General features: G+C 40.2%; 1 protein-coding gene across 1 annotated transcript in view; it reads left to right on the forward strand.

Annotated features, from left to right (window-relative positions):
* ESRP1 (epithelial splicing regulatory protein 1) overlaps positions 1-17,940 on the forward strand; it is a 71,104-nt gene that overhangs the window by 38,133 nt on the left and 15,031 nt on the right. Inside the window, exons 13-14 of the mRNA XM_006161295.2 lie at positions 2,911-3,079; positions 14,296-14,446. Of these exons, the coding sequence (XP_006161357.1) occupies positions 2,911-3,079; positions 14,296-14,446 (320 nt within the window). The remainder of the gene's footprint in view (positions 1-2,910; positions 3,080-14,295; positions 14,447-17,940) is intronic.

Below are 17,940 nucleotides of genomic sequence, written 5' to 3' on the forward strand. Positions count from 1 at the left end.
TGTTTTCCGAACTGCCAGATCTGGAACTCAAACTTCACAGTTGTCCATATGGATCCAGCTCTCCTAACCACCTAAGTCATAGATTGGCTCCCATTTTTTTTACACCAAAATAAATCCCCACTTTAATTTCATTTTTCTGAAAGCTTTTTGAAGTCCTCTTTGATATGTTTGATGTATTGGTGTGAGGCACTGTCCTGTAATGAATTGCTTGTTAGTTTTAAAAGCATAATATAATTTTCTGTAAGATTTAAGTGCCTCAGTTCATACTGTTGCCCTTTATATGGGCTGTGTAAGGCCAGGGATCATAACTTTAACCTTTTGTAGGTAACTAACATTTAGCACAGTTTTTGGTGCATGTGAAAGAGGTGCCTAAGGAACCAAATGTGAGATGCGATATTTTGGTCTTTGGTCTATATGCCCATATTCTGCCAACTTTCTGTGATGAACAAGAAAGTTCATCACAGAAACGTAGAAACACCTAAGAACAAAGGACGGCTGAAATGATCTTGGGTGTTTTCACGTGAAACAGTTCTCCCTTAGGAGTCCCTTAGGACTCCAGTGTAGCTGAGGCCAGGTGTGATACGCCTACGATCCTAGCTAACAAAGAAGCTAAGGCCGGAGCAGCGTGATATAAATATTGAACGGATCCCGTTGGAGAAGCCTCCCTCTCCCCCTCTCCTCCTCCCCTCATTCCTTTTGTCTTTCCCTTACTCCACCCCCCACATAAAAATAAAATAAAATAAAATACCCTTTGGGCCTCTGCCAATTCACTGGGAGGCTAGGATAGGAGAATCATGATGTGATAAGAGACCCTATTCAAAAGCTCTCTCTCTCCTTTCCTGTCTTACCTTTTTTTCCATTCTTCCATTTCCTTCCTTCCTGTCTCATTAAAAAAAAACCAAAAATCCTTTGGGGCTTGGCCACCATTTGCAAAAACTGCTGGTCCCACAAAATATGGTTGTTCCAAGTAAGAAGTTTAAAATCAGGATCCTCATGGACCAGTAGTTGGTATAACAGCTACGTCTCTGGACTCCCATGTGGTCAGTCATTATTCGAGTCTTGGACCCAGTGGATTAAACTCATGCTGTGTGCGTGTGCATGCGTGACCAAGATCCTGAGAGGAGAACGGAGGAGAAGGGATTGTGGTGTGGCCATCCTTTGGGGCGGGGGCAGGGGGGAGGCGGTGATTTCTCGCTTTCTATCTGTCTGTCTGTCTCTGTCTTTCTGGCAAGTGCACGCGCCCTATAGCAGAAACCTTAAAAAAAAAAAATCAGGGTTCTCAGGTTCAGAAAACCTCTCAGTTATCTTTGAGGTACAGGTAGTCTGAAAAGTTGTGTTCATCGTATGTGTGAAGGCTAGTGGCCAACACCCTGTCTGACTTAAGGGAGTTTCTGAACTTAGGACATGTTGGCCAACTACAAGACCATTTCTGTCCATTTCCTTTTTACTTAATTATTTATGAAGTTTATTGGTTCATGGGAGATAGCATGTATATGCACATGAGAGAAAGGATGGATAGACTGATAGACATCCTCGACACGATCTCCTGTCCCTAACCTTCTAGTATCTCATCCTGGGCACATGTGAATGTGCCTGACATGTTTTCAGGTCTACTTGGGATCTGAATCCATGGTTAGCCATATGGCGTCCAGAATGCAGTTCAAAATGCTATGACCTATGCCACGGAGGCTAGGCTCCATTTTCTAGTTATCTGAGTCAGCTTTTTCTCAGTTGGCTCTCAGGAAAACTTGAACGTCTGTTTCTCTCTCTCCTTTTTTTTTTTTTTTTTTTTTTTTAATTTAATTATGAACTCAATTGAGACAGGGTTGAGGGGATAGGAACAGCAAGCCCCAGCAGGGGGATGGCCACACCACAGTCCCTTCTTCCCTCTCTCAGGATTTCGGGTGTCTGGCATGTTTTTCAAGCCACTGGTCAGAGACTTGAACTGCATATTTGTCCATGTGTCCAATCTCTGTGTCATCTGTTGCCTCAAAATATCTGTTTCTTGGGACCAGCAGTTAGCGTAACGGCGATGTCGCTGGACTCATGGTCGACTGTGGTTCGCGTCCTGGACCCGGTGGCTTAAAACTCACGCCGGGCGCATGTGCATGTGTGCCCATGATCCCGAGAGGAGAATGGAGGAGAAGGGACTGCGGTGTGGCCATCCCCCCTGGGGGGTGATTTCTCGCTTTCTCTCTCTCTTTCTCTGTCTGTCTGTCTGGCGAGCGCACGCACCCTATAGCAGAAACCTCTCCAAAAAAAAAAAAAAATCTGTTTCTTCACAGCTGTTTCCCACATTGGATTTTTTTTTAAACAGTTCTGAAGATATAGAGTAGCTTCAAATCCAATTTTCTGAGTTGCCTTTGGTGTGAATGATTTAGAGTTGGTCTACTACTTTTGGGTCAGGTACAATGTACCAGTTGCTCTGGTACTTGTGAGGAGGGTTTTATCATAACCTTTTCCATTTCACGCTGTACCTAAGTGCACATAACAAGATGGAGGAGTAGCATGAATCTGAAACAAAAATCCAACTGTGAGTACGAAGTCATACTAAATGTCAGTCCCCTCTCTTTCCTTTAAGGCCTGTTTTATGGTAACTGGCATTAGAGAGCATGGGAATAAAAGATCACCTGTCATGAAGTGATCGAGAAGGCCTGAAAATCCACTCGATGTTGGTTTTTCCCAATTTCAGTCTAGAAATGGTTCTTCAGGTTGACAGTGTGGCATTTGAGATGATGTCTTTGTGTTATCTAACATAGCAGAAGGAAGTTGCTTGGAATGGTACAGAGAACGGTGATGGTCTCTTCCTTTAAGTATTATAGGTTGAACCGTGACTTTACTGCTTTACTGCTAGCACATGGGTGTCAGCTGTTTACAAACGTCTCAAAGACTCTCTCTTTGCTTATTTAGGCCTGTCTCCTCCCTCCTACACATTTCCAGCTCCTGCAGCAGTTATTCCTACTGAAGCCGCCATTTATCAACCCTCTGTGCTTTTGAATCCACGTGCGTTGCAGCCCTCCACGGCATACTACCCGGCAGGCACTCAGCTCTTCATGAACTACACAGCGTACTATCCCAGGTAAGGCTCTGGGGGAAGTGGAAACGGGGGACAGAAACAAAGGGCTCCTTTGAGAGCCAGAGCCTGAGCTCACAAAAGAATATTGTCTGCCACATTGAAGGTTAGCTTTGCAGGCAGCAGATACTGGTCATATCTCTGACCAAGAAGATTGTTTCAAGACAAACTGGAAGAAGTTTGTTTTTTTAACTGTATGTTGACAGTATGATCTTTTAGGTTACCTGTGTATACGACGTTCCTTTTTCACTCCTATCCAGGGCCATAAGTGAGTAGCACTGTAATTGTTGCAATAAATAGGGTGGCAATGCTATGCAAATGAATGAAAAGACGGTCCATAATGTACACTATTTTGGAGCCAGCAGATGACGTAATGGTTACGTGGCAGGATTCTCACAGGGTCGACCACAGTTCAGCTCCCAGACCCAGTAGCTTAAAACTCACACTGGCAGACCAGCAGATGGTGTGATATTTAAGGTCACTGAACTCCCATGTAGTTGACTGTGGTTCAAGTCTTGGACCCAGCGGCTTACAACTCATGACTGACACGTGTGTGCATGCCCAAAATCCCGAGAAGGGATTGCGGCATGTCATACCCACTTGGGGTGATTTCTTGTTTTCTGTCTGTCTCTTGGGTGACCACGTGTACCTCATAGCAAATTCTCTCTTAAAATAAGAAAAAAATAACGGGACCAGCACATGGTGTAATGGTAACATCACTGGACTCCCACATAGTTGACCACAGTTCGAGTCCCAGGCCCGGTGGCTTAAAACTTAGACCAGGTGCCTGTGCGTGTGGGCCCAAGATCCCAAGAGAAGAAATTGCTGCATGGCCATCCCCCACCCAGGGGTGATTTCTTGCTTTCTATCACTTTGTCTCTCGGGTGAGCACATGTACCCTATAGCCAACATCGCTTTCTCTCAAAACAATACAAAACAAAAAAACCCACTAACTTATAATGTGAATAATTTTATAATTTTATCTTTACATTTCATTGTTGTACATCTTTATGGGGGACCATATGATTTTTCAAAGCATGCCTACAGTGTGAGAATCAAATCATTATTATTATAATGATTTATTATATTATTATAATCAAATCAGTATTATTGTATTCATCATCTTCACCAAAGGACTTTGCCTTTTGTTGTAGTAATGGTTGTGTTTTTGTCTTATTTTTGCCATAGGGTGCCTGTGCTTACTGGAGAGAGACAAAGAGATGAAAAGCGAGAAATTACCCACTGGCCATGCCACACACAATCCCTTCTCCATTTTGCTGTTGGGATTTGGGACATGCATGCACACACACTTGGCGGGTTTTTCCAACCAGTGGGTCTGGAACTCCAATTGTGGTTAACCATGTGGGAGTCTAGTACCTTAACCACCACACCATCTGCTGGCTTCAGGTTTTTTTATTTTTTGGAGATAGCTATAGAGAGATAGGTATGATTGACAACACCCTCTTTTCACTTTGCTGTGGTATACTGTCCTGTAACTTATTTGCCTTGTTTCCTCGCATTCTTTGTTGTGTCATTGTGTCTGTTGTGAACTTTTTTTTTTCTGGAGCCCCACTGCCTAATAATTGTTTTTTTGTTTTGTTTTGTTTTTGAGAGGTTTTTCACTATAGGGCGCATGCGTTCGCTAGACAGAGAGAGAGAGACAGAGAGACAGAAAGCGAGAAATCACCCCCCCAGAGGGGATGGCCACGCCGCAATCCCTTCTCTGCCATTCTCCTTTCGGGATCTCGGGCACACACGCACACGCGCCCGGTGTGGGTTTTAAGCCACTGGGTCCAGGACGCAAACCGCAGTCAACTACGTGGGAGTCCAGCGACATCGCCATTACACGTTAACTGCTGGTTCCCAACAATTGTATTTTTAAGTAGCTTGAATTTATGTGTCAACCCACAATAAGTAAAAACTGTTGCTTAAAAATTTTTAGGGCTTGCATACTCTTTCTCCCTAAATCTTCAGTATAGGGGCCAGCAGGTGGCATGGTGGTTGAGGGCACTGGACTTCCACATGGTCAACCACGGTTTGAGTACCAGACTTGGTGGCTTGCTTTCTCTCTCTCTCTCTCTCTCTCTTTCTCTCTCTCTCTCTCTCTCTCTCTCACTTTGTCCCTCTCTGATCAAATTTTAAAAATAAACAAATAGGGGCCAGCAGATTGTGCGTGGTTAAGGGCACTGGACTCCCACATGACCGACCGTGGTTTGAGTCCTGGACCTAGCAGCTTGCTTTCTCACTTTTCCCCCCTCTTGTTCTCACTCTATTCCTCTCTGATCAGATAAAAATAAATAAATGAATGAGTAAATGAAGTAAAATAAAATATTTCTTTAGATCAATAAATTAAGGGGAACCAGCAGTTAGCATAATGGCTATATCACTGGACTCCCACGTAGTCGACCGTGGTTCGCGTCTAGCACCTGGTGGCTTAGAACTCATGCTGGGCGCGTGTGCGTGCATGCCCAAGATCCCGAGAGGAGAATGGAGCAGGGATTGCGGCGTGGCCATCCCCCCTGGGGGGTAGGGATTGCGGCGTGGCCATCCCCCCTGGGGGGGTGATTTCTTGCTTTCTGTCTCTTATGTCTCTCTCTGTCTGCCTGGCGAGTGCACGCACCCTATAGCGAAAACCTCTCAAAAAAGAAATCAATAAATTAAGGTCAATTAAAAAACAGTTCTTTTGGGGCCGGCAAGTGGTGTGGTGGTTAAGGGCGCTGGCCTTCCACATGGTTGACCATGGTTCAAGGCTCGAACCTGGTGGCTTTCTTTCTCACTTCCCCTCTCTCTCTCTGTCTCTCTTTGATCAAACTGAAAAATAATAATGATAATAATAAATAAAGTTAAATAAAATAATTCTTAAACAATTCTTTTAAAAAAATCTTTAGTGTAAACAAATCTAAAATTGAATTATTCAGTAATTTTATTTTTTGTCTGTTTTTTAAGTTTGCTTAAAATGCCCCCGGGATTTATTCATCAGAGGGACTACATGCATGCACATGTGTGTGAGAGGTGGTCTGCTCAGGGAATCATCACCATGAGATCCTCCTTCTCCTGCCCTCTAGCTCCACAGGATCCTGGGTATACATGGCACACCCACAATGTGTTTTCACACTAACCTGGAGGTCTGAACCCAGGTGGAGTGTGGGATTTTAGGCACTTCAGTTCAGTTTGCTACCATCTATACCATCAGGCTGGGCCATGTTCATTATTTTCTTAGAGTTAATATGTGTGGTTTATGGAAAATGCATATTATGAAAAAATTATGCGTAGATTTAAAATTTTTTGCACCAAGGCAAACCATACTTCTGCTTTTCCATGAACTTGTTGAAGTCTGATTCATTTTAGTTGTGTTCCATTTCTGAGAGGTACCTGGGTATAATGGACACAACGTTTTCAGCTCTGGAGTCTGGAAACCTGAGTTTTTAGCCTCATTGTTTTCTAACGGGGGCAAATTCCTTTTGTTCATTTGATAAAATGCTGGGATTGGCCCATCTCGTGCTCTCTCTTTTTTTAGTTTAGAATTTAATCACTGTACATCTTTACAGTGTACAGCATGTTTTTCCCAGCACGAATACAGCGCATATCAAGCACAACAAAGATACTACCATATACATTATCATCAAATAACTTTCCATTTTTTTGTCAATGAAATGTATTTTTCTCTTTTCCCTCCCCCTCCTCCTATTGACCACGCCCTATTACCCTTCCTTAATTATCCCTAGGATGTATAGTTGCCCTCCCTGTTGTTATACATCCCGTGTTTGAGTTTCTGCTATAGAGCACAAACATTTGGTATCTATTGAATGGGAACATACAAAGTCTGTCTTCCATGGTTTGGCTTGCTTCACTTAGCATTAAGTCTTCCATATTTGTCCACTTTGTATCAGATGTCAGGGTCTCATTGCTCTTATGGAGTATTCGGTAGAGTACATATGCCGCATTTTTTCAATCTACTCATCTATTTTTGAATATTTGGGTTGATTCCATGTCCTAGCAAATGTAAATTGTGCAGCAATAATCGTGGATATCCAAGTGTTTTTCCAACTGAGGGTTTCCCTGTCCTTTGAGTAAATACCTAAGAGTGAAATCCTGGGTCATATGGTAGTTCTATTTTAGATTTCTAAGGGATCTACATATTGTCCTCCATAGTGATTGTACTAATTTACATTCCTACCACAGTGTAGGAGAGTTCCCTTTTCACCACAGCCCCACTAGTGTTTATTGTTTATTTTTATTTATTTATTTATTGAGTGAGAGGTTTTTGCTGTAGGGTGAATGCACTCACTGAAGAGACAGAAGCAGACAGACAAAAAGTGAGAAACCATCCTCTCCCACCTTCCCGAGGGGATGGCCACATTGCAATCCCTTCTCCTCCATTCTCCTTTAAGGATTTCGGGCATGATGCACACACTCCTAGTTTGAGGTTTATTTTTGTCCTAAGAATTATTTTATTCTTATTTATTTATTTCAATGTGACCAGAGAGAGAGAGGAAAAGTGAGAAAGCAAGCCACTAGGTCCAGAACTCAAATGCAGTTGGAGTTCGCGTTAGGCTACCATTCTACCTTCCAGACCTCATTCTTTATTTTTAAAATTTTAGCCATTCTGATCGGGATTAAGTGATATCTCAATGTGGTTTTGATTTGTATTTACCTTATGATAAGATATATTGAACATGTTTTCATATGCTTTTTGGTGGTTTATATCTCTTCCTTGAAGAGTAATCTGTTCTGCTCATTTTCTCATCTTTTAATTGGAGTGTGAGTGAGTGTGTGTGTGTGTGTGTGTGTGTGTGTGTGTGTGTGGTTAAGCTGCTTGAGTGCCCTGTATATTCTGGTTGTCAGTCCCTTATCTGATGTGTAGTTTGCAAATATATTCTCCCACTCTGAGGGTTGTCTCCTCATTCTAGTTACTATTTCTTTTGCTGTGCAGAAGCTTTTTTGCCTAATGTCTTCTACTTGTTTATTTTGGGAAATATTCCTTGCTTTCAGGTCTTCTTTAAGAAATCTTTGCCTATTCCAAGATCTCTAAGAGTTTTCTAGATGTTTCCCTCTAGTAGTTTCATAGTTTGAAGTTTTATGTTTGGATCCTTAATCAATTTTGACTTGATTTTTGTTAGTGGTGATAGATAAGGGTCTAGTTTAATTTTTCTGCAGGTGTAGTTTTCATAGCAACATTTGCGGAAGAGATTTTCTTTTTCCTACTGGATTGTCTTGTGCTCTTTTTCAAGGATCACTTGGCTGTATATTTTAGGGTTATTTTTGGGTTCTCAATTCTTTTCCATTGATCTACTTGCCCCCCCCTTTTTTGTGCCAATACTATGCTGTTTTGATTATCAGAGATTTGTAATATATTTTGAGGTCAGGAAGTGAAATTAATTCTACTTTATTCCTCTTGCACAGTATTGCTTTGGTGATACAGGGCCTTTTATGATTCCAGACAAATTTTATGATTGTTTTTTCTGTTTCTATGAGGATTGTCTCTGGTGGTTTCATTGAAATTGCTATGAATTTGTAGATTAATTTGAGTAGGATTGACATGTTGATAATATTAATTCTTCCAACCCAGGAACTTTTAAAAACATTTAATTTATTGTTATTATTTAAATTTCCTATAAGGCACATGCGCTCAACCAAGAGAGAGAGAAACAGAAAGCAAACCACCAGGTTCGGGACTTGAACCGTGGTCGCCCATGTGGAAGTCCAGTGCCTCAACTACCACACTGCCTGCTGGCTCCAACAATCCAAGAAATTTTTAAAATTGCTTTTTTTTTATTATTTATTTTGTTTTTTCATTCATTTATTTTTTAATTTGATCAGAGAGAGACAGAGACAGAGAGAAAGTGAGAAAGCAAGCTACCAGGCCCAGGACTTGAACACTGGTCTGCCATATGGGAGTGTCCAGCACCTTAACCACCGTGCTACCTGCTGGTCCCTAAAATTACTTTTAAAGAATATGTGTTGGGCCAGCCAGTGGTATAGTTTTAAGGTGGCTGAATCCCAAATGACTGACTGTGTAGTTTAAGTCCCAGACTTGGCAGCTCGAAATATATACCAGGCATAGGTACATGCATGCCCAAACTTCCAAAGAGGCAAATAGGAGAGAAAGACTGTAGCATGGCCATCCTCCCTTGGTGCTTTTTCACTTTCCCCCTCACTATCTCTCTCCAGTGGATGTTCCTGCTCTGTAACAGATTTAAAAACAAAACACACAAAAAAAAAAGAAGAGGAAGAATAATGTTTGTTTAGCCAGTTGCTAGTTTATTTTATCATATTTTTTGATATAAGTCTTATTGCTCTTTTTAAAAAAAAAATATTTATTTAACATTAAAAAGCAACTCCATGTATATAAAGTTTTGGGTTTTCTTCCCAAGCTATTCGGACTAAATGTTTTGAGTCAATCCATAAATATTTAATTAAGTGTGGGCTTTTGGCAAATGTTGGCTAACTAACCTGTATGATCTTTGCTGTTGCTTTGTTGCACTCTTTTGCTTTCTCTTCCAGGATAGGCTTTCCCAGTAGAGAGGCTAGCATGAATTTTGGAGTGTCCTATTATCAGTGTTATTTTTAGCCAATTTAACTACATTGATTTTGGTAGGAGTTTTTAAAACATTAATGCTATTAAAAATATTCTGTTCTGGGGAAGTAGAGTAGATAAAGTCATGATCGTTGTCAGCTAGCTGTGTTTTGAAGGCTTGAGAAGTTTCAGAGGTAAGAATAACTAACCGTTCATGGTTGAGTGCCATCCCAGGCACTTAGCTCAACCCCAGTCTGTCACCTTCTCTAGACCCTGTGACAATGGCTAGCTGCCGTTGAGCTCTAGTTACAAGGATAGTCTTTGTCTACCTTTCTTGCATCATCAGAATGTGAGGCGTGGAATGCGTTGTGCCTCTGAATGCCTGGTGTGGTTCTCGAGCCTAAGGTATACTTGCTAAGCATCTCTGAATCACTCTCTGGGCACTGTGACAAGAAGGAAGATCTTACAAGTAAGACCAGGAATCTTGCATTGAAGTAAGAGCAACTGACATTTCTTACTAAATAACTCTTAAATATGGACCCCTGCCTATAGGTTAATTTTTTTTCTCCTGGAAGTCTTAAAGTTAATCACGTGTTCATTAAGTCAAGAATGTAGAAAGAATTTCAGTGAGTGGGAAGTTAAGACTCTCTTTTTACTGAACATTACTGAAATTGAGTAATAGATATATATTCTCTCTAATTGAGTTTTTCCAAATGTCTATGATAAGTTATTTTTTTATTAGACTGTGATTCCAATTTTGTTAAGAAAAAAAAAAAATCCTTGGAAAAAAACCCAAAACTCATAGGGCTACTTAGTGGCATGATGGTTAAGGCAGATGGATACCAGAAACTAACCAGAAGTCACCATGGTTATCAGTTTGATAATGTACACAAATGTGTGTGCTTTTTAAAAAATATATATGAAGGGTTTTTAAATTATTTTTTAAAATTTATTGATTATTATTATTTTTAAATTCTCTATTAGGCACATGCACTCACCAGAGAGAGAGACCGAAAGTGAGGAAGTAAGACTCTAGATCTAGGACTTGAACCACCTCACCACCATGCCTCCTGCTGGCCCCAATTTTATTTGTTATTATTTTTTAGTGTGACCAGAGAGAAAGAAATTGAAAGTGAGAAAACAAGTCACTAGGTCTGGGACTCAAACTGCATTCAGCCATGTGGTAATCCAGCGCTTTAACCACCACACTGCCTGTTGGCTGCAATGTGTGTGCTTTAAATACTGTGGGTTACTTAATATACACTGTCCACTTGTTCCTTTTTTTAATTGCCAGTATGTCATTTACTTTCCCCCTTATGATTTATATGTATGCTTTATTGTTAGAGCTTCATCATGTCATAATATGTAAAAGCACATCATAATTTAAGAGTTCCTTTCTTCTTAAAAATCTATACTTTTGGGACCAGCAGATGATGTAATGGTTATATTGGTGGACTCCCATGTAGCCAACCACAGTTCAAGTCCTGAACCAGGTGATTTAAAATACTCTTGGGCATATGTGTTTGCGTGCCCAAAGCCTCTAGAGGAGAATGGAGGAGAAGGGATTGTGGCATGGCCATCTTCCTGAGGGGTAATTTCTCACTTTGTGTCTTTGTCTCTATAGTGAGTGTATATGGCCTATAGCAAAAATCTAAAAAAAAAAAAAAAGAGAGAGAGAGAGAGAAACAACAAAAAACCCTTACACTTGTAAGGTTATTATATATTTCTTTTCGATTAAACAGTGTTCATATTGATCTTTAAATTTATTCTTAGGCCAGCCCAGGTGGCATGCTCTGATAAGAAGCTGTGCTTGGGACCAGCAGTTAGCGTAATGGCTATTTCACTGGACTCCTACATAGTCGACCGCGGTTTGCGTCCTGGACCTGGTGGCTAAAAACTCAGGCCTGGCGCGTGTGCGTGCGTGCTCAAGATCCCAAGAGGAGAATGGAGGAGAAGGGATTGCGGTGTGATCATCCCCCCTAGGGGGGTGATTTCTCACTTTCTGTCTCTATGTCTCTCTCTGTCTGGCGAGTGCACCGCCCAATAGCAAAAAAAAAACTCTCAAAAAAAAAAAGAAAAGAAAAATTTGAGTAACTAGTAATGAAATAGGTGAAAAGGTCTTAATGACCTTTGAGTATTAGGTTTAATATTTCTCAGGTATTTGACATGAACAAATATGATCTTTACTGATTGATGGTTGTATATGAGGAAAGTGTTAAAGTTGAATTTGAGAAATCTGGGTGTTTCTCATTTGACTAAGAACTAACTCGTTTTATGGCCAATTAGGGTATAACTTAGATAACTCTTAGTTTCTGTTTCTTCCTTTATTAAAATAAGGGGTTGTGGCTGAATGGTATCTATACAGACCAAAAGTTCAGCAATCTCTTCATCTCTGTTCTCAAAGTTGTAATTAAGTTCAGCTTGGAGTCTCTAAATAGTACTTTCTGATTTGGTTTACATTGGGATCACATGGAGACCTTTAAAATATATTGATATATGGGGCCAGCAGATGGTGTGGTGGTTAAGGTACTGGATCCTACATAGCTGACTCTGTGGTTCAAATCCCAGACCCAGAAGCTTGTAAATCACACCAGGTGCATATGCATGCTTATCCCAAGAGAAGAATGGAGAAGATATTGAAGTGTGACCATTACCTCTGGGTTAGGGGTGTGGGTGTTGATTTTTCACTTTTCCTCTCTCTCGATCACACTCTGCATCTCTCCAGCAAGCACCATACCCTATAGCAAAAATCTGAAAAAACAGCTATGGATGGATAGATATTAATAGATCGAAGGACAGTCAGACAGATATGCTACCATCTGGGGTTTGGCCCTCTTGGCCATCAAGAGGGTTTGGCCCTCTTGGTTTTCTGATTTATAATTTATTGGGAAGGTTCTCATCAGAGTTATAAAAATTTCCCCAAGAGATTCTTATTTGCAAGAAATATTCAGGGTCACTGCTTTAAAGATTAAGGGCAATTTAATTCAGATAATGTTTTCAGGCTCACATTACTTTTTAAATGATGAAATAGTATTTTGGTTATGGAAATAGCCAGAATGTTATAATTTTATGGTTTATGCAGTAATTTGGCATGTTAAAGCATTGAATCCAAAGACTAAGTCTGTGAAGATACTGAGTTATCAGAAAAGTCATGCCATATTTTTTCTGTTTTTCTATGCAGAAATGCAGCATAACTTCTGACGACCCAATACTAATCATCCCCATTTAACAAATGAAGAAATATTTTTTTGGCATTTTGTTTTTTTACTATCATCATAATCTTCTTTATATTACATTGGATTACATATAACTTTACACTTTATTACATTGCTTTTTCAAAAGGGGATGCCATGCATGTCGATAAAGAGAAATTAAGTGGCATGCTGAAGGTTAATGTGCTAGAGGAGGAAGTTAGAACTAGCAGCACATCTTGTACCATTCCTACTAGTCTATCTGTTAGGCTTGTGTACGAATGACAGTCTTAAAGATTTTTATTCCCTTTCATAATAAGTTTACTTGTCTGTGAAACAGAATCATTACGTACTTAAATGATAAAGGCTAATAATCTAGGTTTAGAGTTTATACCCTTCCTTAATTCAGTGACTTGAAAAAGTTTCTTTTTTCTTTTTTTTTGGAGAGGTTTTTGCTATAAGGCACATGTGCTTTCCAGAAAGAAGAGAGAGACAGAGAGACAGAAAGCGAGAAATCATCCCCCTCAGGGGGATGGCCACGCCGCAATCCCTTCTCCTCCATTTTCCTCTCCTCAGGATCTTGGGCACACACGCACATGCACCCAGCGTGAGTTTAAGTCACCACGTCCAGGACTTGAACTGTGGTCAACTACAGTCCAGCGACATAGCCATTATGCTAACTGCCGGTTCCTTGAAAAAGTTTCTTTATATTGTATTTTTAACTATGGGTAACTGGCCACCAGTTATGATAGAAAACAGATTGTGTGGGGAACAGTGAAACTAAGTAGTGAACTAACTGGTAAAATAATTGTTGGAGCTAATATGGTAATCACTTACTTGAATTGCTACATAAATTTAGCTCTTGCACTCTTTGGAGGTAATGGCTACAGATACAACAGGAGAACCCACTTATTAATCTTCCTCTCATGTTAATGGTGATCAGTCTAATATGTTAGGGATCCCTTCCAACTCCTCCCACCCTCATCTTTCAAAATCAGGCTGTAAGAAAGAACTCTTGCTTGCTATAGTCCTTTGCCTTTGCTGTATCACTACGGTACATTTACTTGTATGTATGTTTAGAACTGTCCGTTCTTTTGAGCAGGCATTTTGGATACTCTTCGTACTGTGGCGATGGTTTCTTTTAGTCTTTTGTATTCATGCCTTTCCATGCTTTAGTATTCCTGATAACTACCAGTTAACCAGCTGGGCTTTGGAGGTGGTGTGATTGAGTGACTGTGAAGGCATTTCTCTGCTTCCTTTTCCTTTAAGAATCTCAGAAAGGTTTGGGAGAATCCCTGCATTTAACTCTGCTTTAACCCACCTTTCAACTTCCGGCTTTTGCAGAAATGTGAGGCCAAACTGCACTGGTGTTCTTCCCTGTCTCTGGAAAGATAGCGCTGTGAAGTGTAAGAAAGAGTCCCTGGAGAATGTGTTTCCTAAGTAACTAATGTTTTTAGAATAAGTATTTGGCATTGTCTATTCCTGTTGGTTCACTGTGCTTTCTCTCCCTTTAGCCCCCCAGGTTCGCCTAATAGTCTTGGCTACTTCCCTACAGCTGCTAATCTTAGCGGTGTCCCTCCGCAGCCTGGCACGGTGGTCAGAATGCAGGGCCTGGCCTACAATACTGGAGTTAAGGAAATTCTTAACTTCTTCCAAGGTTACCAGGTCAGTAGCTTGAAGAAGAAAAATCCTCAGTGCCCTTATTACTTAAGTTGATTTTCCTCAAGAATGCAGCCAGGAAAGAAACAGACTATAAAAAAAAAAAATATGTATGTGCATGTTTTAATTGACTTAGTCATGGAAGCAGATAGATCAGAATCAATGTGAGGGAGACTAACTTCAAACTCATTTCCTTGACAAGATTAGGGTTTCCTGTGAATTCTTATTTCTTTCAACTTCATCTCTTGATGCTTTTTTCAAAAACCGAGCTACGTTGGGAAAGCTCTTTAAAGCACACAGTAGGGAACCAGCAGTTAGCATAATGGCTATGTCGCTGGACTCCACGTAGTGGACCGCGGTTTGCGTTCCGGACCGGTGGCTTAGAACTCACGCCAGGCGCTTGTGCATGCGTGCCCAAGATCCTGAGAGGAGAATGGAGGAGGAGGGATTGCGGCGTGACCATCTCCCCTGGGGGGTGATTTCTCACTTTCTGTCTCTATGTCTCTCTCTGTCTGGCGAGCCCACGCACCCTATAGCAAAAAAAACCTTTCCAAATAAATAAATAAATAAATAAAGCACACAGTAGTATGTTTTCATCTGGAACGGAACTGGCTCAGAAGGAATCTTCCTCAAAAAAAGTGTCAGATCTTTGACTTTTTATTTTTTTAATGTACTTAAACATATAGTTTAAAGTTGAATATTTAAGAATTGTTCAGTGACCTCTGTCTAAATTAGGAGGGAATAAACATCGCCTAATGCATAGGAGACTCCAGTCTAGATAGTAACACCTTAAAATGAACTCTAAGATATTCAGTAAGGGGGCCGGCAGGTGTCCTGTGGTTAGAGGCGCTGGACTCCCACATGGCCAACCACAGTTTGAGTCCTGTACCTGGTGGCTTCCTTTCTCCCTTTCCCTTTATCTCTTTCTCTCTCTGGTCAATTAATAAATAATAGCAAATAGAATTGAATAAATAAAAAATTCTTTTATAAAAAAAAAAGATATTCAGTAAACCTTTCATAAAATGATTGATTCTAGTGAAGTTGACATTTGCTCCTATAATTTATTTTTCTACCATGGCCTGTGTCCATCAGCTATTCTCTCTCTTAAGCTATAGAATGAGTGGGTTTGTTTGTTTGTTTGTTTGTTTTGGTTAAGAGCTCTTTAACAGCAAACATCTCCTCATGGCCATCTCGTCTGAGTAAACATCTTTCATTCCTTAAGCTACATAATTACGTAAAGCCGGAATTCCCTCTTTCCTGTGATGTCTAAAAATAAGTAACTTGTCTTTCAGTTGCACTAATAGCGAAAATTGTCCTCTTTCCCGCTAAAGCTGAACTTTGTTTGAAAATAGCCTTAAGAGTTGAAAAGCTGTTAGGACTGGCAGTGACATAATAGTTAGGTGCTGGACTACCACATGGGTGACCACGATCGAGTCCCTGACCTAGTGATTTGCTTTCTCACTTTCTCTCCCTCTGTCTAGTACATACGTCCTGTAAGAAATTTTTAAAATAAAGAGTTGAAAAGCCGTTCCAGGCATAATAGTCAAATGCTAAAATAGCCCTCAGGCATTTGCAGTACAGGTATAAGGGGTACTGCAGAGGTGATTTCCCCATTAGAATGCGTTTATGAGCTTGGTGTCCCTGAGTCATGGAGGGTTGTGATCTCGGCTCACACGGTCTAAGTGGTAATGATACTATGTGCCCCAATTGAACTAAGTTACCAGAAGTGTATTTTTATGTTTAGTTTTGTTTAAAGTTTTATGCTATAGGACGTAAGCGACTGCCCAAGAGAGACAGAGAGGGAAAGTTAGAAATCCCCCCTAAAAGGGGGTGGCCACACTCCAGTCCCTTCTCTTTTCTCCTCCTGGGATTTTGGGCACATAGGTACATGTGCACAGTGTGATTTTTAAGCCACAGGGTCAGGACTCAAACTGTGATCAGCCACATGGGAGTCCAGCACCTTAATTACCATGCTACCTGCTGGCCCAGACAATTGTCTTAAGAGCTTTTAACATGCAAAGGACCTTTTCTGTCAAATCTATCTATCTATGGCTGATAGTGAAAAGTTGAATGACAGCAGGCAAAGGTTATCTTTTGTTACTGCTTCGCTCAGCATATTCAGTCAGTAGATTCTTTATTCTTCCCTAAACAATTTTATGCTGCCTTTTGAAGACCTTCAGCGTGGTAAAAAAGTTACTTATCCAACTTCATGTCTGATCCTTAGGATTATAAAATGGACAGATTTTTACTGAGACTTTATTGAAAAGGTTGCTTAATCTCATAAAGGATACATGTTGATTTTTGCATTTTTATTTTCCTTTCCAATTACAGAAAGTCCAAAGAAAGTTTCAGATTTTAGTGATCAGATGAATTAGTTCATTTTTAGTTTGTGTTGACTTTTGTTCACACCAAATGGAAGTAAGCAGTTTTACATATAAAATAGTAATGAGATTAAGCAAGATTGTTCTTAAAATGAAGAGTGTTGAGGCTGCTTTTGTGAGTATTTATTTTACCATAAACATGTAATAGGGAACATTTCTAGAAATATAACTGAAAGATTGCTGTTTGAAAATTGACGGAACATCTGTCTTCAGCAGTTTTTCATTTTAATATTATGACTTCTAGAGTCATTCAAGGCTGAAGTAGAATTATCTGGTATAAATAGAAGCACAAAGCTTGTGCAAAATTATTTCATCTCAAGATATTAGAACTTCATTTCTATAGTGCCTGGAATTTATGAACCTAATCAATTAATTGGAATTATATAGGAATTTCAATTTATCCAATTCCATGTGTCAAATTCTGGTATCTTCCTTTAGTGATTCAAGTTACAAGACGGTAACAATGCATGCATTCAAAATGTTTATACTAAACCCAATTTTGGATCATTCTAATTTCAAAGCTCACATATTCTACTGTCTTTTCTTCTTCATAGGGCATATGTGCTCACTGGGGAGAGACAGAGAAAGGGAAAGTGAGAAAGCCTCTTCTCAGGGATGATGGCCACACTGCAATCCCTTCTCTATTCTCCTTTTGGGGTTTTGGGTACGCCCAGTGTGTTTTTCAAGCTGCTGGGTCCTGGACTCAGAGTGCAGAGTTGGCCACGTGGAACCTAGTTGCCTTAACCACTATCCCACTGGCTGGCCTCTCTAATGTCTTTAAGAGCCCTTACCTTATGACTTGTTTTATTTTCTGTTTTATTTATTTAGGTAACAGTCATTTGTTACTAGCTTCCAGATTTGGCTTTGATATGAGATGATAAAATCTGTGATTGAGGTTTTTTCCATTAACCATTCACTTATGTGTATTCCGTGCTTATCTTTACCCACAGAGTATTTATCACCATTGCTGGTTTGAGAGGATTTAACTTTATTTTTGGTTATATATAATTACTTTTACATAATTATTTATATGATTAAGCAAGTACCTAGGTGATAATTGGTTGAGTATGGGGAACAGCAGGTGGTGTGGTGGTTAAGGCGCTGGATACTCCCACATGG

Source organism: Tupaia chinensis, unplaced genomic scaffold (genome assembly GCF_000334495.1).
Source record: "Tupaia chinensis unplaced genomic scaffold, TupChi_1.0 Scaffold138407_1, whole genome shotgun sequence".
NCBI lineage: Eukaryota > Metazoa > Chordata > Mammalia > Scandentia > Tupaiidae > Tupaia > Tupaia belangeri.